This window comes from Platalea leucorodia (genome assembly GCF_965183815.1).
Source record: "Platalea leucorodia genome assembly, chromosome: 1".
NCBI lineage: Eukaryota > Metazoa > Chordata > Aves > Pelecaniformes > Threskiornithidae > Platalea > Platalea leucorodia.
Window position 1 is genome coordinate 5,370,538 of NC_138823.1, and position 25,466 is coordinate 5,396,003.

The following is a 25,466-nucleotide window of genomic DNA, read 5'->3' on the forward strand; positions in this document are numbered from 1 at the left end:
CTATTTCAGGCGATTCAGGAAATTAAAGCTGCTTTGGCAGCACAGTATATTAGATCTGCTTTAACCACATTTCATGTGATGTGAGCTGGTCTAAATTCCCTTTTATATTAGATTAGTGATTCTAGTTTAACATATAAGTATTTAGTATGCATTATAGCATAATATATTTAATTTAATTTGCTTTTATGCCTTACCGTACATTTAATAAAGCAATTGTTTAACCATTTACTACCAATGAATTATACTATGATATCGAAATTAATATTGCCTGTAATTCATGAAGATACATTAAGCAAGATGGAAGTACCTTCTTAAAGAAAAGACAAGGGCCACATTTAGGCCCTGGTACAGTGGTTATTTTGTCTTTCCTTCCTGAGTTTTGTAAGGAAATCTTTAGAGGAAAATTTAAGAAGTTGGCTTGTAAAACCAATGCAGTGCACGTGGCTTTCTAAGTGTGTTACTGTTCACTTCAGGAGACACTTCTGTTTATAATATTTCGCTTCACTTGTGTATAGGCTGGCAGTAATAAACTACTTTAAATAGTGTGTTCATCAGCGTTTGGCCCAGGCTTGTTGCTTTTTTTCAGCAAGTCTTAAGCACACCAGGAGCTTTTACACAGCAAGAGTGAAGGCAGATGAACTTTTGCAGAACCACAATAAGGTCAACTACTTGCAACTGCAAAACAGATGTCTTGTGTAGCACTCACAAAGGCTTCAACATGTTGATTGGTGATTTGTAAAAAATCTTACCATCTTCAACAGGCTTAGACTTCTGTTTTCAGTAGCATAAATCATATGGCTCATATATCATTAGTATACAGACTAGGTGCCACTGAGACAAATAGACTAATGTTGTAGTGCTTGGTTTCGCAGTGGTCTGCATTTTCTGCAGAAGTAATATCTGTAACATAGTTATCGTAAAAATCCTGGTTTTTTTTTTTCCCTTTCTGTTCCCTTTGCTACAGTATGGCTATCCAAGTTGACAAGTTCAATTTTGAGAGCTTCCCAGAATCCCCTACCGATGGGACACAGTTTGCGAATGCAAAGCAGCTGGAGGAAGAAAGGCAACAAGCAAAAGGTCTGGAGATTAACAGCAAGCTGGATATTTGCTGGAAAATTATATCCTTTCATAAAGACTTGCTTTAAAAATATATAAATAGATGCCCTATGACACATTTTATTTTATAATTCAGCTCACTTTATAGCAGTGTTACTGAAAAGAAAAGTAATTAGAACTATGAAGCTTATCATAATTATAGACTGTTTAAGGTTAATTGTGCTGTATATTATTTAGACGATGCTTGGGTCTTACTATAATGGCTTTTTCTGAGTCATTGAGCCTGCCACAAACCCTGTGTGTTTTTCCCAACTTTTAGGGAACCGAGGAAGTATAGTTAGGATTGATGAATAGTAGTTTTACGGGGTCAAATTTTTCTATTCTCCCCCACACCGAGTAACTGAATCATGAAGAAATACATGAAGCTGTATTTAGCGAGTTTTCATATATTTAATTACATTTGAGCAAATCAGAACATATTAGAATAATTTATTTCCAAGTCCTCTTTACAGATTTAGTAATATATCTAATCTTGGGTAGCCTTTTTAAGGCTTAGAAAGGACTTGCATGATGACTTATTCTAAACATAAAATCCCCCTAGTTGTTCTAAATGCAGTAAAATATTGCCCTGTGATTATTAATAAGAAATTACATTCAGTTTAGAGTTAAAATAAACCAATGGTGTTGCTGTAAATTTCATGATTTCCATAAAAAATCTCGTGCTTGACTTGTAAAAAAAATACCCTTTTTCATCAGGGAAACATTCTGTGCAGCCAGCAGCCCCCCAAGCCATGGGTTGATACTCAGCATCTTCCAGGAGATTTGTATTTTTCACTCAGATCATCCTCAAATCCGCGTGATAGTGGGTGGCAGGAAAGGAGAGAAGAGTGGCAATCAAATCGTGGTTTATCGTTTTGTACTTTTAATTGTACTTTAACTAGTGATCTGAAATGATTTTTCATTACTAATTATTAAATTAGCTGCACAGGATTTGTCACAGGCAAGACTTGAGACATCAATGAGATTCCTAGTGCCTGCTTCCATCCAGGCTCCCTAAGCAGCGTTTCAGAAAGAGTTCCCTTTCTGCAGAAACATCAATATTTAACCAGAACTCACTTAGACAATTTCTGTGTTATGGAAAGATATAAATATGCTTTGATAGCATAGTTGAATTCTTACACTGGAATTGAATGCATAGTTGTAATAATTTTGTCAGGGTGTAAAAATACATCCTCATTCATTGCTGTTGCTGAGCGACACTGTTTACGTCCATTCTGTGTTCTGTGTTTAAACCTAATTTTGATACCAGCACTATCATGGCTGACACGTAAGTCAGTACCTTAGAAAACCAATAGAACAATGCATGAATTCTGTGTGTTAAATTCAGTGCAAGCATTAGTTTCTGTGTTTTTAAGATTCGTTATGAGTGTTCTCTCTGTTCCTAGACCTAAACCTATTCTAATGAAAGGCAACAAATTGCACGTGTGCTTAAAAATTCTTGAAGAAATGTGTACATTGTTTTCCAAATTTCATGTCCCGACTGGAGTCAGTCTTTCTCATCCTTTTATTTTGTGCAGCAGAATTTAGATGGGAACCAGTAAAAAAAAAATTTCTCCTCTCATTTCTGCTAAGTTTGAGCAAATTCGCTTCTGAGACCTCTGTCCTCCCACCAGAGTAATTTGACCCTGGCCAGCAGATTTTATTTCAGACATACTGATAGACAGACACACGGAGAAATGGATGCACGACTTAACTGCGTAAGGCTTGTTTTCCTTCAGAAGCCAGCCTAAATGCAGCCAAGAGATAAAAGGTATTTGCAAAAATACGAAGGGATATAGTTGCTTATATTTCTTACTAGAGAAGGCATTTTTGCAAAAGTCTTGAATGGTAAGACCAAGTGATCTCTCTGGTGTCTACCGTCTTTGAACTACTTTGAGCTCTCCAGCTACCCTTTCTCTGCTAAGTGTAGGCACGAGAAGAGGAATGTGTATTTTAGAGAACAAGTTCAGACAATTTTGATATAAGTAACCTTATTGTTTACAAGGGAAGGGCTATATTATTTACCTTGCAGTTCCTTGAGTTCTCACTGTATTGGTTGATACCATATGAAACCATCACATAAGCAAAGGCTTCAGGTTTTAATGGTGTGGATTACATTGACTGCAGTGAAAAGTTAGTTCTATGAAACTCCTGTGAGGGCCAAATATAGTCCACAAAGGATGAGGATTTCAGGTTGTATCTGTATGTCTTGAGGAGCACCAGAAGTATTTTCCAGTATGGAAAGTCCATTTTCCATGGCTTTATCCATTGAAATATTCAGGGTTCCAAGTGACGAGATTTTCAGTGCTCCATTTGTGAAAGTATTGTGAAACTTGATTGATTTTCATATACTTTTGGAGGCCTGAAGGCAGGGGGTAAAGGCAACACAGCGTATTATTCAATTCAACCTTTGTACATTTTTGATAGAACGAAAATTATTAGGAAAATAGACCTCCTTATGAGAAAGCTTACTGCCATGCCATTTCAACTAAGAAACATTCTGGAGTAATGTAATTTAGTGTATCTTTGAGATTATAGGTGTACTGAGATCATTTAAATTAAGAACATGCTGTCTTGTTTTTTAGCATCTGTTAGATGACATCTGGTATCAGCTTAACAACTGGCGTTTGTTTTAACACAGGATTTGAACAGACGGAGCATATATAGCATTAAGGTGGCTAAAATTTTCAAATTATGCTTCTCTTTATGTTTTCTTCAGGGACCTTCTACGCATTCTGACTCATGGATCAAGGCATCTGTACTAAGTGTCCTTTGAAGTTTCTAGAGTGCTGTGTCTGTTGCTGAGTGCTCTAAGATTTTCATCTTTTTACTGATACTTTGTACTTGGCTTCTTCAAAATCTTGAGTTAAGAAACGTCATGTTACCCATGTGGAAGACAAAGGGCAGGTTAAACTTCTCTTTGTGGTCTTTATATGCTCTGTGTTAGACCCACCATAGTTTATTACTCTTCAGAGTATTCCATTGATTTGTGCCATCTACATTTTGACTTCAGAAATTCAAATATGTTCAGAATTATTTCAGAGAATTTGGTCACATGCAGGTGATCCTCATTTTTAGAAGAATAAACAAAGATTTATCCAAGTTCAGATGGCAGAAGGGATTTTTCATAGGAAGCACAGAAATGTTTGGCTAGGGATAGCATCAAGAAGTTAGTTATGCTTCAGTTTCATATCTGCTTTTTTATTTTGTTATAACTCTTGCTGCTGCTTAATGAACAGTCTTTCTCTGTCCTCTAGCTCTGGGTGGCTCTTGTCACCCTCCTGATGAAGTGAGGCAAGAACATCTTTGCGAGCAGAATTGCTAGTCTAGTGAGTCTAGCTTTAAACTTGGTCCCTTGCAGGATGGACCCCAAAGCCTGTAGAGCAGTGCAAGAAGGGGGAAGCATGGACAGGAGAAAGTGATGGGTTAGGATCTCCGAATCTACCCTAAAGTGTGATCGAGAGCCCGTGTCAGATGTTTACACCTGAACTTGGAAAAGGAGGAGGAATTAGAGGTCAGCGCGCAGTTGCAGAGCTCTGGTGTCATCGGGATTTCGGAGATACAGTTGGTAGTTTGCGTGAGCAGGTGCACTGGCAGGTGGGCATGGGTTATTTAGGAAGGCTGGGCAGAGATGACGACGTGCACAGGGAATTGTTAGGAGATGAGCGATGGGCCAGTTGAAAGCTTTTGGATCAAGAACAGAGGAGTCCAACAGGGTGAGGCAGTGTGCATTAGTTACAGACCACCCAATCAGGAAGCAAAGCTGGATGGACGCTTCCTTTAACAACTGGAAGAAGCCTTCTAATTGCAGGTTAGGAGATTTCTGGAGTACTTTAAGGACACTTCTTGTGTACAAGTGCTGGATGGCTTGATTTGGCATGTGCTGTGTGGGATCTGCTACTTGAAAATAATGAAGATCCAGTTAGAGGGGTGAAGTTTGATGGCAGCCTTGACTACGGTCGCCCTGAGATGGCGGACTTTAATATTCCAAGGAAAGTGAGGAAGGCAAGTAGCAGGGTAATGACTGTGGACTTCAAGAGAGGAGAGTTTGGGGAACAGTTAGGCGGGATTGCTCAGGAGGCTGCTCTCAGGAGCACAAGGGTCCAGGAGAGCTGATGGACCTCCAGGGGCAACCTTCTCAAAGCCTGAGAGTTGCAGGAGTCAATAAGGTAAATCTAACTCTTCAAGCAAGGCATATCGCGAGGTCACTGTAGCAAGTTGCAGCCAGGTAAATTCTGATTAGGTACTAGGAAAAATCCTTTTCGCAATGAGGGTGCTCAAATAATGGAACAGGTTGTCCGAAAGTGCTGTAAAACTGATGTCTTTGAAGATACTGAAAAATTCTGGTCAAGGCCTTGAACAGCCTGATGCAATTCCAATATTTTCCATGCTTTGAGCACAGGGTTGGACACTGACTCCAAAATTGCCTTTCAATATAAATTATTCTGTGATTTGTGCAGCCACGCAGTGGCCTGGGTCAGAGAATGAACACTGAAAACTAAACTCCTTTTCCTCCCCGTCTCCTGCTCTCCCCAGGTTTGATTGCAGCCAGAGAAGTTTTCTGACGTACTGTGAAAGAATTGCTGTTTCAGTGAAATGAGACTATAACATTTTGGAGTCATTTTCTTGAAAGTATTCTAAACCGGGCCCTAACAGCCTTTAAAAAATGAGACTTCCAGTGCCACCTTAAATATCATGTTCCATTTTCAACTTTTCTAATAGTTAGACATTTTTTTCTTACTTCAGCATTAATTTCTGTGATTTATATGAAGCCTGTCCTATTTGCAATGTTTCCTTACATTTTGAAAATGTATTCTGTGTGCCCCTTCCTCAGTTTTTTCTTTCCTATATTTAAACCTAATTGCCCACATTTTTTCAAAGCACATTTCCTTTCAGTCATATTGCTGATGTTGCTCTGCAGTATAGCTATATTTTTCTCGATACGTGGGATCCATAGCTGGAAGCAATACTTCGGGTGAGCTTTCTCATAAAATAAAAGCTATACCTTCCATGCTTCAGATACGGTGCTTGCTCTGAGAACTGTTCTTGGTTTCTTTTGCAAGTGTCCCACGTCCGATTGATTTTTTTGCATGTGGTCCAGCATAACTGACTGAATAATTATTCCCAACTTCCATTTATAGATTTGTTGATTCCTTCCAGGGTGATACTTGGAACTTTTCTTCATTGACTTTCATCTAAGTCATCTTCGTAAGTTCCACTCATTTATTAGGTTTGCGAACACTGACATCTTTTCCAAATACATAAATTTTATGAATGTTTTTGTATTTCATCATCTAAGTAGCCAATCACAATTTTGAAATTATTATGTATCGGACAGAACCTTGAGTCATTTGATATGCTGTCTGGGCTTGACAGCAAACCCCTGATAACTGTTATTGAAATTTACTTTTCTGTTTTTCTATTCAGCTTTTGATGACTTCATCTTGATCATAATTATGAATCTTCAGTTATGAGAATATTGCATGTTGTGCAACTTTTGTACATCAGTAAAGGTTTCCTTAGAAATACTTTAGTTGGATGGAGCTTTACATTTCCATGCGGCTTCTTAGCATCAACGATTGTTTGCGAAAATAACTATTATTTAAGAACCTCAATAACTGCAGGTAATTAGTTTTAATAATGAAGTACCACAATGATAATCAAGCGGAAAGCTTAAAATATGACTAAGGCGACTGCTATAAGTAAACTGTGATCATTAATCATTTAAATTTGTTTTTCATTAGTATAATTTTTATTTATGAACATTTGCTAATTTGTTTATGATTGTGTGCATGCTTCCACCTGTATTTATTTGCAAAGGAACTGAGGAATACGTTATTGAAAATAAATCTTTTTAGAAGGATGCAAGATGTGGAACACTGCAGAGAGAAAAAACATGAGTAACTTTAAGATAAAAACCATTTTTTAAAGTGTGTTGTCTTTTTAAGCAGTAGGTTTTAGATAACATGCTGTGTTATAATTGTAGGTACCCAGCTACACATTACACAATTAAGATAGTATAAAAGACCAAAGTTTTCCTTGGGGAAATAACTAGTTCATTTGACTGTCATTCAGGCTTTGGGTATGAAGCAGTTTATATCATATAAAATCTGTTGCTAAAGAAACGTGAAATAAAGCTGTCTGCTGTGAAAAATTAGGTATTGGCTTTTATTTTTTTTAAACAGCATCTGGTGATTGTGTGTTCATTGGCTCCGAGGCCCCCACTGAAACTCATTTGATTGAGCAAATGAAAATGTCTTGAACTGCCAAATGTGAACGGTTGCACTGGAAACTGCGAGTCAACTGTTTCAGTCCGGGCTGATGCATGTGTTGTTAATAACAGAGATCTGACCGCTGGAACTGAGGCCTGGGTCAACAAAGGCATTTAAGAACCTGACTCCTCTGGAAGAGCAGGTTTGTAATCACAGTGAGATTTCAGCAAAATGCTTGGAGGTGTAGTTAAGCAGATAGATAGATTCTGCAAGGTCAGACTTAACTTTGGCAGTCTGTACTTCCGTTTATCTGTGCAATTTTTGTCAATGAACTGTAAATCCTGGACCTTACACTTTTGTCATTTCTCAGGTTCCGCTTTGAGCTACGAGTGAAAGGGTTTATTGGCACCCCCTGTTCCAACCGCTTTGCTTTCATTGACTGCTAGAGGCTTGTCTTGGAAATAGGCAAACTCTTGAGTTAAGCTTTTCCCTCTTTTTGCTCTGACATTTTATTACTGCATATTTTGGTTGCTTTTCATCTCCAAGGTGATGAGTTGGCTACAATGTTGAGTTTGTATTTGCACTGTAATGAGCAATTTTATATAATTGCGTGATATACAGTCAGGACAGAAAGGTCAATGATACGAAATTCAGTGCTATTTGTGCCCATTAGGAAGGGTTAGACTGTACCAACTGTACTGGGCTTCTCTGGCAGCTTCAGTGATTTTTGTCTTTGAGTCTGCTTGGCAGCAGAGCTTAAGCTGGACTAGATACTCTAAGGGCAAGATTTTAGTTACCGATTAAACTACGTACTTCTGGGATTTGCTGGCAAGGGAAAGCGTGTTTGCTGAGTCGGGTTGTGCGACTTAGGCATTTATATTATGTTTGAGTCTATTTTGCCACACCTGCGGGGCAGCCCGAATGCTGCACTCAATGGCACTGGCACTGCCAGGTCTGGCTGCGGAGTGATCTCAAGACAGCGAGGTTACATTGCTTGTAGAATAATTTAGGTTGGAAGGAACCTGTTCGGGTCTGGTGTAACACCCTGCCCTGCAACTTGTGTCCATTGCCCCTCTTTGTATTACTGTGCTCCTCCAAAAGTCTGCCTCCATCTTCTCTATACCCTCCCACTATAATAGCAATAAAATGTCTCCTTAGGCTTTCTTCTCTTCTCCAGACCAAACAAACTCTGTTCTCTCAACTTCTTTTTATATGTTATGTGCTCCAGCTCTCTAATCATCTTGGTAACCCTCCAGGGAACTTTGTCCTGTATTTCAGTGTCTTGAACTGGGGAGCCAAAACTGGACACAGGATTTAAGAAGCGTAGGTATGTCATTTTTTATTAGTTGAGGTATAGCTATGCATACGTTTTGCACCCAATCTAAGAAGCAGTTGGCTTCAGAGATAATTTGTAGTTGTGTTGAGTCTGAAACTGCAAAATGAGTTTTCCTGATGAATACATGGATCTGCTTTGATAGCATTTACCAATGTTAAGTTTGGAGAATCACCTATTTTATAGTCATTTTATAATGGTATCTGAGACATTAAGCTTTCCATGGAGCTTTAAGCAGTAAAAATTTGTAATATTGCAGACACCACTGTGAGCCAGTTGTAAGTAAATTACAGTTACGTTAGTTTAACATTACAGTTAATGGCATCCACTCTGTTTTAAAACTTCTTTTAAATACTGCCTTTTTATTAGTGTTTTCTCTCACTTATATTCCTTACATTAAAAATGTGATAGCAGAATTATTTATCTGCCGTATCTGTGAAGTAATCCAAATTATGTATTCTCTATCCTATAGTTTGGTTTATGGAAATTATTCTGTTGTGCTGGTGTCCTGGGTCTTATTTTTCAGCAGCAATGTTTTTCTAAGGTGGTATTCGCTGCCTTCAGTTTTCCAAATAGGTGCTTTTCTTTAACGGTGTTTATGGCTTTCAGACTCTTTGGGGTTTGTGAATTCTTCATTTGTAGTCCTTTTAGGGGAAAAAAAAAAAAAAAGCCATTTAAGACATTTTCCAGGGTATAATGAGAGTTATTTAAAAAAAATAAAATTGCGAGAATGCCATGCAATGTATTAATTTTCCTCTTCTATCATCTCCTTGAGCTCTTGAGTCTCAATCACTAATTGTTAGATCTCATTTTAATCTGAGATTTCAAGACTTTTCTTTTAAACCTCCTGGAGCCTGTAAAATTATGTGCTGTGGTTAGAAATTAGTTGTCTGCAGAACTTGTTAGTTTTCTTTTAAATGACACAGATGAGAACATACTTCATCAGTCAAATGATGTGCCTCTCTTTCCAGAGTTTTGCAGAAAAAGGACTGATCGCATTTAGGAGCCGTTTATAGAAGCTAATATATTCTTCTATTTTTTTAAATCTATTTTTGAGGAAGATGGTTCTGGTACTTTCGGAGTCGTCGGTTGAAACCTTGATCAATCTTGCTAGGAGCTTAGCCCTTCATTATTGCGGGACACCACTTCACCTATGGTTGTTTCACTTGAAGATTACAAAGTTGGAAAAGGAGTTTATTCAAGTGTCAGAGAGGGTCCTGCCTCTCTCTTGAATTTTGTTTCCGTGTGATGCTCCTGTTCTGGGAAAGCCTGAGCTGAGCTATAAAGACGACAGAAGGCTCCACGAAGGAGCCGTGCTTGCTCCCCCTCCGCTTGATCCTGCCAGCCTAGCCACGACGGGCTACTTGTGGTACAAAACCGTACCAAAGCCCGTGAACGCAGCTTTGGCCAGACACAAAATGGTGCTGACATTTGCACGTGCTTCAGAGCCCTTTGTACTCAGTGCCTTTCTGAAGTCAAGGAATTAGAGAAAAGAAATCCAGTGCTCTCCCTGTTACAGATTCATATTATCTTGGTTGAGGCATCACACATGAAATTATTATTAATTTGTTTAAATGGGAACTATTATCTTTGTGTTACATTGGATGTTGCCTAAGCTTTTACATTAGCACTTGTGTAACCTGTTTTGTAGCCCTTTAAAAATAGAGATTCTGGTTTTCCCAACAGTTTATTTCAGTGCTTCACTGTCCTTAGAGTAAGAACATTTCCTAATTTTTTCTCGTTTCAGTCTGAGCTTGTTACTAAGCTCCTACGGGAGTGAGTAGAGAGGGAAGCTTGCAGGTTACGTGCCTGTGCGATGCCGGAATGATGTTTGCCCTCGCTAACGACACTGTCACTGCATTCTCTGACATCCCTGTACCTCCCCAGAACTGACACCGAGCCCGTATTCAAAGCCATCCTAGCCCACAGTTGTTCTGTTTTGTATTGCCTTATTAAATTTCATCCTTTTTGTTTTCAGATTGCTCTTAATTTGTCGTTTTGACTTCTGATCCTGCACCACGTAGTTACAGGTTCTGCATTTTTACAGCTTCTAGACTTTTTTCCCCTTGTGTTTTACTGTAGTTCAGGTACATTTTACCTTTGCATCTTCATATTTAACACTCCTCGGTGGAATTAAATTTTTATATTCTGAAGATATCAACTGCTCTAATTATTATTGTTAGCCAATTCATGGGTTAATAAACCAAATATGTAACATTAACCTTTAATGACTCTCTAGCTTGCAGTTTTGATTTGCAATAATAAAAGTTGTATGTATTACATGCTCTTTTTCTCTCTGAAGCATTTTCCTTAATTCCAATTTACCCTTCCTTGAAGCGTGCAGGGGAAGCAAGTGTGGAAGGCGTTCTTAATCAACTGGTCCTGGAGCATCTACAGCTGGCTCCTCTCCAGTGGGGTGAGTAATGTCAAAATCTATTGATGATCTTTTTAGAGGATATACTGGCCTGTAGTTTTTAGCAGCATGAGAATGATGATGTTTTCATTTACTGATAATCTATGATACAGAAGAATTTGCTAGAAATGTTATTTTCCTTTAAATATTTCACTTAGCTGAAGATAAATGTAAAATTGATATCTTTTATTTTAAGTATCGCTGTTCAGTGATAGTAAATATGAGACCTGAGTATGCACTTTTTCTTGCAGTTTGCAGTCCTCGTTGTGTTGTATGAGAGGTGGCTGCTACTTATTTTTCCCTTTGCCTGACAGTGGAATATTTCTTATCATGATCTAGAAATTTGCATTGCTAACTTTTTAAGCACAGAAAAATTTGTTACTCTGTGTAGTACGGAAGAACAATTTCTCTTAATTTTGCGTTTAGAATGGTGTTCCAACAATGCAATATGCAATGAATTTAATTTTGAAGAATCGTAATAGTATGACTTCTGTCTGAGGTTCTTAGCAAGGCTTGCTCAGAGGCTTTGAAACGTGGGATGTTTTATCCCCAACACTTGTGTGTCAGTTACAAGTTTCAGAAAAAGTCCCCAGTTCATCAGAAAATTGTTTTCAAAGCTTTTGCTTTTAAAGCAAATTTAATTCTATACTCCTTATTTTAATTAATTTGATGACCTAGAGAGGACCAATTTTAAGGAACAATGTTCCATCACTGTTGTCTACGTTAACTATTAAAACTAAAATGACCCCCGCCTCTAGTATTTGCGTTCTCTTTCAAATGGGTGGGTTTTTTTCAAGCATGTGGACCATCCTCAACCCGTGTGTTAAAACTTGGAAGTACGTTGTTTATAGATGAGAAGATTAAAACTGGTGATGGTTTAAAGTTGTTTCTTGTAAACAGGTTAAACTTTAACCATAATCATCTGTCTCTGAAATCATGCTTATCTGGCCTCTGCTCTTCAGAGGATTCAAGGATTTGGTAGCACTTGCTTGTATGAGTGGCTTTGGCTATGATTGCCCTGGTCCTCATCAGTAAAACGAGTGGTTTGTGTCAGATGCATGTTGTGAGCTCAGGCAGGTCACCTGAGAGTCATCTTCGTTCTGCGGAGCGCCGTTGGCCTTCAACATGTTTGTAACGTGGGCTCTCTATTCGGAAATTTTCCCCTGCCACTTTTGCATGGGAGATCGCCTTAAGGATGAAAACCGTAATCTTTTCCTTTTCATATTTTCTTGGTTTTCTTCTTTTAATTTTATTTTCATGCCTAATTCCACTATTTTCTTGGTAAAAGAGGCTTTTGGAGTGGTAGGATTGTATCTGGTATTCCTGCCTAAATGGTGATATTCATAGGTACTTTGATGCACTAGTTGGAAAACACGAATGTAGCACTGATTTGCCATAAAATCTGATTGCCTGTGGAGTTGGTAATTTCTCAGGTTGTTGCTTAATTCAAAGAATCCCAGTTACTTTAGTTTTCAGAATGTATGAACACCGGACAAAACTCTGTGATATTCTCTGCCTCATATCCACAAAATCTTTTGAAGCACAATCTCTTGGCTGATTATGGCCTACATGTGAATTTTCTGCATTAAATAAAGCAGGGAAAGAGAGATCCTGCGGGATCTCAAATACTTGGTTTGCCACAACTTATATATATGTCATGTCCTTTTTGAAAGTTCTGGTGGCAGAAAATAGTGGGTTTTGCAGAAGTCTGCTTTATTTTTATGTCTAATATTTTCTCAATCTGAAATTACTATTGCATATATTATCTATCTTGTATAACACAAAAATATGTCCATGTAGAAGCTGTAGCTCACTGTGGAGATCATTGAAAATGACACTGATTAAATGCCTGATTTTACTTGAAAGCAAAAGCAAAAAATGAAAATTAAAAACAATGGAGAAATTTTTATTTTCTTTCAATTAACCATAACTTCAAATATTCAGCAGTTAAATCTTTGCTAGCTGGTTTCACAATGTTGTAGCCAGGTAGCCCTACCTGGAGGCATCATGAGGAAAGCTACTGCGGTCCCTCCAGAAAGTGTACCATGGCAATACAGGCTAATTTTGGTTTTATTAATGTGTGGGATGGAGAAGGAATTAAAAGATTTTTTTTTTTTTTTTCAGTTTGGTAGGTGGGAGTAATAAGGAGTTGTTGGAATGTCTGGACAATCAAGAGTGTGTGTGCGCGCATGTGTGTGTGTGTACACATGTATTTAGACAACGTGACATTGTCTTTCAGAGTTTAAATCGTCTTTTGGTGCCAGAATTTCCTATTCAACAGTTACAAGCGTGGTACAGTGTTACGTGTTTCAAACCATCTAAGGTGTGATGCAAGTTCCATTTTCCCTGTGGTTTTTTTCTTGATATTTTGAAGTGATTGACCTTAACTATCTTGTAAGAATCAACTCTTTTAGTGGTAGTGGTCTGTACCGAGTACCAATAATGAGATATACTTATGCAAGCTATCTTAAAAATTCTTTGACTGTTAACGTTTCTACTAAAAGAGAACTATACTCTTAATATATATAATTAATAAGGCAATAGTCTACAGATTTTCTTTTCTCATCCTCCCTGGTCCAATATTTTGATGTCATTGATAAGAAGTTACTTTAAAAATACTGTAATATGATAGTGTCAGATTTTTTTTTTGTTTTTTTCTTTTAATTATAACACTTTGTACTCACAGCCTTGCTTTGCTTTTAGTTTTGCTTTTCTGTATATTAAGAATAACTTGTGTTTTAATGTGAACCCTTTCATATTAGCCATCATTGTAATATAATCTTTGCATATATTGGCTGAAAATTTTGCCTTAGTGTTATGCAGTATATCGATTCTACGAGTATTCACGGCTTTTGCTATATTGATGGTTACATTGAAGGGTTTACTTTATTATAAGTGCTCACATTGAAACATGAATGAATATTTAACATGGTTTTGATTAAAAAAATGACTGGCTCTTGTTCAAATTTATAAAAGCTGGACTTCAAAATTCCTTTAAAATTTGGCATATTTAATTCATATTACCGTTAATATTACATTTCTAAAATTATAAAAGCATATTGAAATAATTTTTCATGTGAATTTGACAATCCTGACTTTTTTCATTAAATGCAAGGCAAGGAGTAGAATTAAAACTCAGTGGCATTGAAGTTTTGGTCTGTGGGTTAGAAGTCAGCTCTGAAGGTTGTCAGAGGAAAAAAGTGGCTTTTATTGAACCATGTTGGTTGTGATTTCATATAATTAAATGACTGGGGAAGGGAAAAGTATTTAAAACATGAGGAACCATAAAAAAGAAAATATGTCAAAGGCTAGAGTGAGAGTTCTTAATATGTTGTTAAAATTGATTTTAAGATTTAGGACATCTCTGTAAAATGAAGTTGTCTATTAGGGAGGTTAGTAAATCAAATGTAATTGAAAAACATAATCTTGTTCAACACCAGCAAGTTCAATGTTCTTTAAAATTTATGACGTATTTTCTTCTTACTGCTGGGCAACAAACCAAATGTAGGAATAGATGTGGTTTTAAGGTGAATATATTAATATCATCAAATCAAGGAAACATAGCCTGCAAAGTTTAATGAGAAGAACCAAGACTCTTCGAATGCGTATGTCATGCAAGTTCTGTGCTTAGATTCGAAAATGATCAGATGGAGGCATTTGTAGTGGCTGGCTGCGCGATATTTTTTCAATCTTTATTTGATTTATGTTGCTAAGTTTTGCAAGCAAGCAAAATTCTGAGACCGAACACTTCCCAGTTTGATGGTGCTCTTCTGCATTTCAGAGCAAAATTATCATAGGTACAAATGCTGTGCATAAAATGTTGTTATTGGACTTGAAATAGACTGAGTTTGAAATAGACTCTTGATTGAACCTGGAATAGGCTGGACTCGGGATATTCCTCCATTCAAATGAGAAGTACCTCTTAAGCGAGAGGTTCCCAACACTTTGCGTGCTGTACACAAATTTCACAACAGCAACTTATTATAAATTCTCCTACGTAAAGCAAAATAAACTTAACTTCCTTCACGGCCTGCAACCACAAGGTAAAGACACCTTTCCCTGGCGATCCTCATATGTATAAGAGTGAAGATTTATTAGAGAAATTTGATTTAGGAATTTAGAAGTGTAGACAAATCTAAACGTGCTAAATGTTTTAATATGTCAGGCAAATACCTAGCTATTCTTTCTGTGTAGAAACTGACTGAGCAACTGAAAACCAACGATTATACATGAACTCTAAAGTCGGTATTTGCATTAATATTCTAAGAGCCGTACGTTGGTAAAGCTTCACCATGGGCAAAGTCCAGAAATAGCTTCTTGTTTTCATTTGTTCTTTTATTTCATTCACTCATTTCATTCATTCTTCGCTTTTTCCTTCATAATAAACATGAATTTCAAGACAGTTTATAAAATTTAAATTAATCATGGATACCTTTTCACAATGCAGTACGTTTCATTTGCTAGTATGTGATTGAAGGGAAAACTAACAACAGTGTTGCTGAATCCTCTCCAGATCATAATTAAGAAAAGTGATAGCTGGTAACCAAAGTCTTAATTGTTTACTTATAGGTAGAGAACACTACAGGTTTTGTTGTGGGTTCACAATAAATTGTGTGTCTACCTGCATCATGTAGGCATATTGTACTAGGAGAAAACTCAAAAACTCAAAATTGAAGGGTGGTTTTAAATTGTTCCTCACAGGTAGTTGGAATCAATAGGAGAAGTAGATTTAAAAGTATTTTGAAGTGGTTTATGAGCAGGCGGTTCATGACAGCTTGTTTGGAAGTTCTGTCTGGTTAAGTTTCACAAAACATCTTATGGAAGCATTACCTTTAAAATAAATTATCATAATAATTCATTGTATGTTTTAGAGAGCACCAAATTGGGACCAATTTTCACAGCTTATATATTTCATGGATCTTAAAATTAATTACTGAAACTACTCACCCATTTTATTTTGCATTTTCCAGTCTGACCTTAGACCATAATTAAATCTTTCTTTCCACAATTTATGTGATGAACTCTTAGGGATTGCAGCAGTGTCAAATCACCGCATTGTGAATACAGAGGAAAATACGTTAAAGTGTTTAAAGTCAGCGAGTAGATGAGGAAATGATACCTCTCTGAGCCTGTGTTTTGGATGCCATCTTGACACCCTGGCAGCTTGTTGTCCCCAAGGACCTAGTTAAGAAGATCCAGACCTCTGCAGACATGATCGTTGTTAAGTTTTGCTTTAGTCAGGGCAGTCCTACAGTGTTGCTCCTCCCCTGTATTTGAAATTCCAAGGCTGCCTTGGATATTTGTTCGAAGAATAGTTTTAATGGGGAACTGTAATGAAGTAGTTTTACTTTCTCTTTTAATAAACAACCCCCTCATAGGCCCTCCACGAGAGCAAGTAGATTGTATAGATACAAGCTTGAAAATATGGAGAGAAGAGCAGGGTATATAAAGGTCTGCCCTTCAAAAAATTACGAATGTTATTCTTTTCGTTCCTCCAACTAAAATATTCTTTAATTATTTCTATTTTAGAATTACAATAGACTGGCCATTATCATCATTAGAAAGACAAACCAAGAGCGTTAGCCAGAAAATCTCAAGAGTAAGTTGTCTGTAAGGTAAAGAATCACAGTCTGATTCATAGGAAGACCGAAACTGAGAAACAATCTGGTGGTAAATGGATTTTACTAGGTAACCAACCTTTCTCATCCATTTAGAAAAATCTTCAGGTCTTTCATTTTTATTTTTAAGATGCAAGAGAGGTGGGAACACTTTCATATCTTAACAGCTTGTGTGCGGGCTGTTTTGGAGGATATTTTGGCAATGTCAAACAAGCAACATGCTTTAGTTACTGGGAAGTGTTAAGGCACTGGTGTAGTACATTGAAAAAATGGACTAACTTGATAAAACTAGGGCATCTGGCACACGAATAATGTTCTCGCATGTCAAAACATGCTATTGTGTGATATGTTTTGAATCAGCTGTTGTTTCTAATTCCTACCGAAGCCTTGGTTACTCTAAACTGAGAAGAAAAGCTTGTAGAGAAAGGGTTTCAGACATAACTGGACCAGCAGTGATTTCAAAGAAAAGATGCTGAGACTAAAGAGAGCACCCTAAAGTGAAAATAAAGTAACAAAACTTCTTATGTAAAGACAGATAGCTTGGGACAGGTTGGGTGGAGTGCCAGTGGTTACTTCATCTCAGATTGCTGAAAGAACAGGTAGCAGAAGCTGCAGGCCCAGCAATTCTAACAAAGCTGTGAGAAGAGGCGGGAGGGAAAATGGAGTAATAAATACTAATGGAGTTGTCTAAGTGTTGGTCTAGGACCAATTTTACTAATGTGAATCATTAGTGATTTTTGCTTAAAAAAAAAAAAAAAAAGAGGAAAGCAGATAGGAGGAGGAGGAAAAAACTGATGAAATATGCTGATGGTTCAAAGATAAGCACCACCATCTCTCCAAAAAGAGATCAGGCTACTACACAGAATCATAGAATCATAGAAAGGTTTGGGTCGGATGGGACCTTCAAAGATCATCTAGTCCAACCCCCCTGCTGTGGACAGGGGCATCTTTCACACTAGATCAGATTGCTCAAAGCCCCATCCAACCTGACCTTGAACACTTCCAGTGGCAGGGCATCCACAGCTTCTCTGGGCAACCTGCTCCACGGTGTCACCACCCTCATTGTAAAGAATTTCTTCCTTATGTCCAATCTAAACCTACCCTATTTCAGTTTAAAACCCTTGCTCCTTGTCCTCTCACTAGAGGCCTTGGTAAAAAGTCTATCTCCGTATTTCTTATAATCTTTTGATAATCTCAAAAGCCAAAGTACCATAAATGAAATGGCTGAAATGTAGTCCAGAAGAGAAGGTTATCTGTTCTGAGACTAGTAACACAAAAATCCGCTAGAAGTTCAGCGGTCTGCAGTGACTGGAAAGGATTTGATCAAGTGTTACTCTGCGCTAGCGGTGTAATTCAGCTATGAAGAAAGGTGTGTGTGACGTTTGTAGAAGTCTCTAATGAAACCTCACATGGGAAACTTCTTCTATAAGAAGAGCTCAAATCAAACCAGAATAGGAAAAAGTAAAGTTTTGGAGGTGATCAGGGAATGAAGACTTGTTGTTGGGTTTATGCTATGGAGATACTACACAGAGTAAAATTAGATCAGTTCTCAAAAGTTGAGTAAATCTGGCAGGTGAGTTCTGTGTTCACTACTTAGGCATCTAATACAGTCTTGCTTTCCTTGAACTGCACTCTCTCTGAGACCGTTTTCTTTAATTTAACAAACTCAAGAGTTGACCGATCTCCAGGAATCCACTGGAGGACGGGGTCTCAAGGAGGAGAAGAAATTGCTGAAGGAGAGCAACTTTTGCCATACGAGCATACTGAATAGAAACTGTCTGTTAACAAATGCAGTCTAGATTTTCTAAAGACCATTAAGGTTTTCAACACAGTGTTACAGCAGAAATACTGGTGGAGAAGAAAGTACCAAATAATGGCGTTTAGTCAGATACGAAAAGGAGAAAAAGAAACTGGACATTGTGGTAGCAGGAAAATTAACTCATTCAAGCTTGATTCAGGCACATGTGCCGAATACATTTTGTTATGTTGAGTGAGTGACTTTGTTTTCAATATTTAATTTACAAAACCATTGTATTTTTAAAGAAAAAAAAAAAAAAAAGCTATGCATAGTTTACTTCTTTATAGGAATAATGCTTACGACATTTCAGTTAAGCCATAACAGGGGATTGAGGAACACCATAATGATGATAAATTGTTGCACGGTTATGCAAGGTACTCAATTTTCTAGGTATTGTTAGAAGTAAATTGAATAATAGATTAATTGGACATCCAAATTAAAAAATGAAAAGCTATCGAAATAATTATGGAAATGGGTTACACTTTCAAAAACAGGTGTGAAGATAATTGTAAGGAAGAAGATTGAAAAGACAAAAAAAGCTGTCTTGTAAAGCAGTTGTTGAAAAGTATCACTGAATCTGCAGAGAAATAGATTTCTATTACTTTGATGGACACAGAAGATACCATTTGAATAAAAACTTAGAAAAATATGATTCGGCTTGTGGACAATTAAAAAATGAAAAAAAGGAGAAAAGATCAGAAGATGTATGTATTAACAAGAGAGGCAAGAAAGATGCTTTGATCAGGCAGGATTTTAATTACCCAGCAATTAAATGAATTGTACAGTTACGTGTGTAGAGAATGAGAAATGGAAAATATGCTAATTGTAGTGGAGGAATATTCTGAATAGCCTACGTAGGACAGGTTCAATGTGTAATTGGTTTCGGGCAGTAGGCAAGAAGGGAGGCCTTGTTCCAGAATGCATACGCTGAACTTTCCTTATCTGGCTTCTGACATTTTTCAGCTTTTGTTTTATTATTTCACTTGAAAAACTAATGTATATGCTTGGAACTGAATGCCACGAATGTGGTAAATGAAAGTCGGCTTTTCAGTGACTACATTGTACTTTGGATCCGACTCTTTCACTAGTAAAGTGTGTCGTTTGACTGGACATCTTCTTGGTAGAAGTGCAAATGTACTCTGTTGTATTTTGAAGTTTGTACTTAATCAAGTCAAATGGAAAGTTTTCCTTTTATTTTTGTATTTTACTAAATACAAAATTTTCCAAGTATTTGCACGTGTTCTCCCTCCATCCCCTTGAGTTTTGACTTGTTGGTTAAGGCCAGCATGATCTATCACCAGTAGAAATTCTCCGGCAAACAGACGTTTTGAGGGGAGGGAAGTTGGTTTAATTTTCAGTGTTCATTCTGAATTAGTCCTTTATTTCATCAAGGAAGCAGAAGTGAATTAACAACTGAAAAGAACATAAATCCACCTCAGTAAGCCTTGTAATACTGAAATTAATAGCTTCCAACTGTCAAGACCTCAACAGTGTGAGCACAGACCAGAACAGACAGATTTGTATGAGGAAATAAAAGCTTTGACTGAAGTCCTCGCTCTTTCGTGTTCTCTCCTTTTCTCCTTTTTAGTCTCACGCTCTCAAAATCGGCAGCTAATTGTCTATTTTTTAGCATAAGCGATTTTTTTTTCCCAACTTATTTTTCTTCAGTTTGTAATTTTTCTTAGCCTGTTCCTTCTCCCCGTTGTCTCTTTGGTAAAACAGTATCAGAACTTGACTTGATTTTACTTTTGTTTTTATTTTGTATCCCAGACCTTTGTATTAAGCAATCGTAAAATACTTTTTGTAAAGAAAGATTATACAGTGTTAGGCCAGAAAGAAATTAATTTCATTTGATTGACTTGAATCATTAATTGATTTGATTTTACAAAAGAAGCCAGTCAAAGAGAAGATCTTTCCTGAGCTGTGACTCTGTGTGCTCATTGATACTGTATACTCAGTAGTGAACATAGACTTTTTATTCTAGTATCCGTTTCCTTATTAAGCAGAAATTTAGGCTCACTTTAATAACATTTCTGATTACCTATGGATACCTTGGAAAAAGTTACAGAAGGAGAAGAGCTGGTTTTTTTGCATCTTAGGATATAAAAGAGGAGCTGAACAAATGTTTCGTGTAGGATGGATTTGTACAAAAGGGCTTTCATCAAAAGATATTCGAGTTGTTTTCTGTTATTCATTACATTTTGTATAGTATCATATAATGTTGTGGCTCAATAATATCAGACATATACAGAGCTGTTACAGAACTTTTATATCAAGGCCAGACACGAGAGATGAAATAAGGAAGAATCTTAATTAAAAGTGTTAGTATTATATAGAAAGGGTAAAATGTCTTGGCAGTGTCTGGAATTACACAGAGAGAAATAATTGGTTGCCTCATGTGAAAACTTCAGGAAAGAAAAAAAGGCAGCAGCAGCAATCCTCAATAATTAAAAGAAGCGTTAAGGGATAATTACATTTCTGTGCTTTGATAAACAGTCAGCTGTCAGTTATCTGAGTGAATGATGGGGTTGGGTTGTTCAAGCTACAGGAAAAGCCCAGGTATTGAAAATGTTGGAGACCATAAATCAGAAACTTCAGAGCAGAAACGGGTGCCACCAGCCCTGAATGGTTTTGGTGGGAAGTCTTCCAACAGCGCTCCCGGCTGTGGGAGCATTTAGTAAATTTGTTTTATTGGGACATGAAGGCTCAGAGTTGGTTTTATGCTGTACCCGAGCTCCAGACTCCAGCTGGAGCACTGCTGAGGGGAGGGATCAGCAGCTTGGATCTGGCGGGGCTTCTTGGCTTGGGCTTTGCCTTACTCATAGCTCAGACCGGTAGATGAGTAAAACATGACTTTGCACCTATACATTAGGCCACCTGGATTCAGATCCCCTGTTTGAAACGAGATATATTTGTAGCTCCTTCATTCTGCCCACAAATTTAGGCCCATGCATAAACTCTCCAAAATGGAAGCAGACCCCATGGGGACGGGTGTCCACGCTGTCCTGCCTAGTGGGTTCCTTCGTGGCATTTAACTCCCAATAACTGCATCACCTCTTGCTTTACTATCACAGTTTTTCCCGTATATGTTTCACTTCCACAAGGAAAACATGCAGGTTTCTCTCACTAAGGAAATTGCCAAATAGTGGTAGTGAACCAAAAAAACAAAAAGAAAAATGAGTGAGGAACGTAATCTAAATTTTGAGATTTGGATGAAAATAAGATCAGTAAACAGCTGTCAGTTGGAGTGAACATCCTGAACTTTGCCTGTTAAAGAGGCAAAATGACCTCTTCTGGTTTCCTAGCGACTGTAATTTTGTATACCTTGCTGGAGCAACCAGTGAGTTTCTGAACATCTGTTCCTAATGAAGGTATTAATCAGCAGTGCGCTCACTATTTGCTATTTATGAACTATTTTTGTTAAGCAGTTAGGTTGTATTTGAAAGACATTATTTCTGCTTATGGGTACTTAATAGATAGTGATTTGTATTGTCCGCACATTGTTTTAAATTAATCTGATAACATGAAATACACATCTTTATGTTACTTACTTCAGAAGTAGATTGCAGGAGGTGTCTCAATGTAATTTCGTTTGGAGAGCCTTTTGTAAACTTATTGAGCTCCATCTGAGAGCCTTGCTGTGAGTAGGAATTTCAAGATTAAATTTATTTGTGACTCATTTCCAGCCCTTTTGTTCTCATGTCAATATTGTTCTTCAGTTTAAATAGCTTTTCTCAGTCTCTGATGTTTGCCTTTTTTTACTCTCACTCTTTCTTTTCTGCGTTTTGAGACAGCAGTCAGGACTACCTCTCCCAGCCTCCTTGATAGCACAGTGGTTTTCTTTATTGCACACCCCACAATTATCTCAGTAGCCTCTGTCTGTGTCTGTTGTAAAGGGGTTTTTTCTTCTTAGATCTGGATTACAAGATTAGATCTTCAGTAGGATCGTTCCTGACACAGATCCTTAATGATCTCTACCTTAATAAAGTAAATCCGTGCTTTCATTTTCAAGGCTATCTATTGTCCTCTATTAATCACCAAAATTATAGTAAATATTTACTATTTCACAGAACATGATGTAGGGTATTGAAACCAACACTGCCTCTCTCACAAACATTAGCTTGAAACTGGCAATGATGGAGTAAATCCAGCTTATTAAACCTTCTGGCTCATTTCAAAGTTTATGTATTAAGACCAGTGTGAATTTTGTTGGTATCTGGCTGCAGCACAGTGGTTAGCAGGTTGCTGCCGTCTCCCTAGGGTAGCAGGACCTTTAATGTTTAAGGTGGATAATAATGTAATCACTCTGAGTAAACACAAAATAAATAAGCCACCAAAGCTTTCAGAAGTTAATTTTGATTACATTTCAAATTTCAGCTACTCAATACCATGACCAATAGTGTAGTAAAGCAGTACCAGGCCTTATTTCTGTCAGAGATTAATATCATATTGTGAAGACGTATCTATACTATTTCAAATGGAGCACAGTTCGTCTGTTGATGTGAAATTCCTGTGTTATTAGGGTTTTTTTCATCACTTAAAGTCTTTCTTAGCAAACAGTAAGGAAGATGCTCCGCATAACTTTGGGAGTCATTTCTCCAAACAGCTGGAATGATGCCGTATTTGCCAGGTCTGTGACATTCCCCTGGCTGTGCTGATGATGTTGCTATAGAAGATATTTTCCGAAGAAAAGGCTCCTTCCTGCTGTCATTTGCCCTGATGCTGAGAAAACCATCCATTTGTGGCTGTGAACCCTGCGCCTGGGTAGCTCTCTAGTGAGAATTGGATTGATGCCTGCAGCTTGATCACTAAATGGTCAGATATATAACAGCTTTTTTTTCCTATTATCTAGGCTTGTATTGTGAGTGACAAAGTGACATTTGTCTGTCCAGGTGACTTGTATTGTCCTTATGAATGTAGAATCAAAGACATGTTTCTTGTAGTATCCGTTGGTGTTGCCAGCTGGAAATTCAACAATTGTTAGGAAACCCAGATATAGAGATGAATTTCAAGTTTAGGTTGGTTTTCATTACACAATAATTATGGTTTTCACCACAGGCATGTGCAAAATCTTGGAAGTCAAAATGTATGGGGTGTCCATGCCCAAGTGTTGCCTCTGCGAGGCGAGGCCGGGGCTGCCCCGTGCCGCACACAGCCGGTCCCAGCCGGTCCCAGCCGGCTCCAAGGGCCCCACCGCAGGACACAGCTGAGCCCCTCAGCCAAGCTGGGGGCGCCGGGGGGGGGGGAGAAACCAGGTTGCCGAAAGGGCCAAAGGCGGCCCAGGCAGAGGAGGAGGGAGCCAAGGCGGGAGCAGCAGCAGAGGCAGCCCGCGGGCGCAGGAGGAGGAGGGCAGGAGGGGCTGCAGGCCCGCAGCAGGGATCCCCTGCAGCCCTGCAGAGCCCCCGCTGGAGCAGAGCCCCAGCCTGCAGCCCGGGGAGGGCCCCAGGCCGCAGCAGGGGGATCTTTCCTGCAGGAGCTGCGGCCGTGGAGAGCCCAGGCGGGAGCAGGTTGTCCCTGAAGGACTGCAGCCCGGGGAAGGGCCCGCGCTGGAGCGGGGAGAGGTGTGAGGAGGGAGGAGCGGGCGAGAGGGGCTGGGGTGGACTGACCGCAACCCCCATCCCCACCCCTGCGCCCCTGGGGGAGAGGGGTTGGGGGTGAAGGGGTGAAGCTGGGCCTGGGAAAGGGGCGGGAAGGTGTTTTAAATTTTGACTTTATTTCTTACCATCTGAATCTGTTTTAATTGGCAATAAGTTTAATTTTCCCCAAGTCGAGTCTGTTTTGCCTGTGACAGCGACTGGTAAGTGATCTCCTTGTCTTTATCTTGACCCATGAGCTTTTTTTATCCTTTTTTTCTCCCCCTGTCCTGTTGTGGAGGGGGAGTGAGCGAGCAGCTGGGTTGGCACCTGGCAGCTGACTAAGGTCAACCCACCACAGATTGTTACTTCAATATCTGGATATTCCCTTTCAATTATTGTCTTTTGGGAAGATTGTAGTGCAGTCCATGCAGCTCCTTGGAGCCAGTAATACTCAGAAATCTCTGCAAAAGCAATCGATAGTACACAAAAGTAAAAAATATGCTAGAATGACACGTGGCAAGGAATGAAAATGAGACAATACGGGATTGTTTGCTTGTGAGAAATTGTTTTGGCTTTCTAGCTGTCACAGGACATAGTTTTGGTACCGGAGGTCCATTCAGCAAGCTGTGCACAATTCAGTGAAGTGAAAATGAGCAGAGGCAGACCAGGACTGTGGCATGTAGCGATACCTGCCTGATAGGGGAGGGGGCAGCTTGTGACAGAGGTTGGCGATGATAATGGAAGCTGTTCTTCAAAAGGCATGGTGGCAGACAATTAAATTCTTCTGTTATTTTGAGAGAGTGAAAAAATCCAACTACTTGATCATTATGCAGGGCTAACCTTTACAGGTTTCCTTCTGTTCCTCTAATAAATTGTTTCTTAGGCAATGTATTGTGCGAGATTAAGTACAACTCTGACATACTGTAATAGCATCATTCTTAATCCTTCTTTTTCTCTTTTAAAGTATCTTTTGTATTGCATTGGCACTGGCAACATGGTAATAATCCAGCAGTGTTACCTAATTTATGTAAAATACCACAGGTGGAGTTCACCTCTATCTTTCATCTGGAGTTTCAGTCTGTGGAGCTGTTCGTTTGCCATACAGCACGCCACAATAATCAGCAAACCTTTAGTCAAATTAACTTGGATAGTTTGATGGTATCAACTCGGCAGAAAATTGTTACAAGTCTAAACTTAAAGCTGAAGGGACCAAAGCATTACCAAAACCCAGAGATTTTATTTAGCCCAGGAACTACATTTTATTCAGATCTTGTTGGCTGTAGATACTGACTAAAACGTTGCTCCATGGGATTTTTGAAGTCTGTGCCTTCAGGTATCTCACATTATAGTTTACTCTTCTAATTAGAAACTCACTGTATTCTATATGGGATAGTGGATGTTTCTCAGTTGCACAGATTTCA

The 25,466-nt window shown here is 38.4% G+C and overlaps 1 protein-coding gene across 1 annotated transcript in view; it reads left to right on the top strand.

The window, feature by feature from the left end:
* TRAPPC9 (trafficking protein particle complex subunit 9) overlaps positions 1-25,466 on the top strand; it is a 518,256-nt gene that overhangs the window by 251,692 nt on the left and 241,098 nt on the right. The window contains exons 20-21 of the mRNA XM_082318004.1: positions 965-1,118; positions 10,966-11,056. Of these exons, the coding sequence (XP_082174130.1) occupies positions 965-1,118; positions 10,966-11,056 (245 nt within the window). The remainder of the gene's footprint in view (positions 1-964; positions 1,119-10,965; positions 11,057-25,466) is intronic.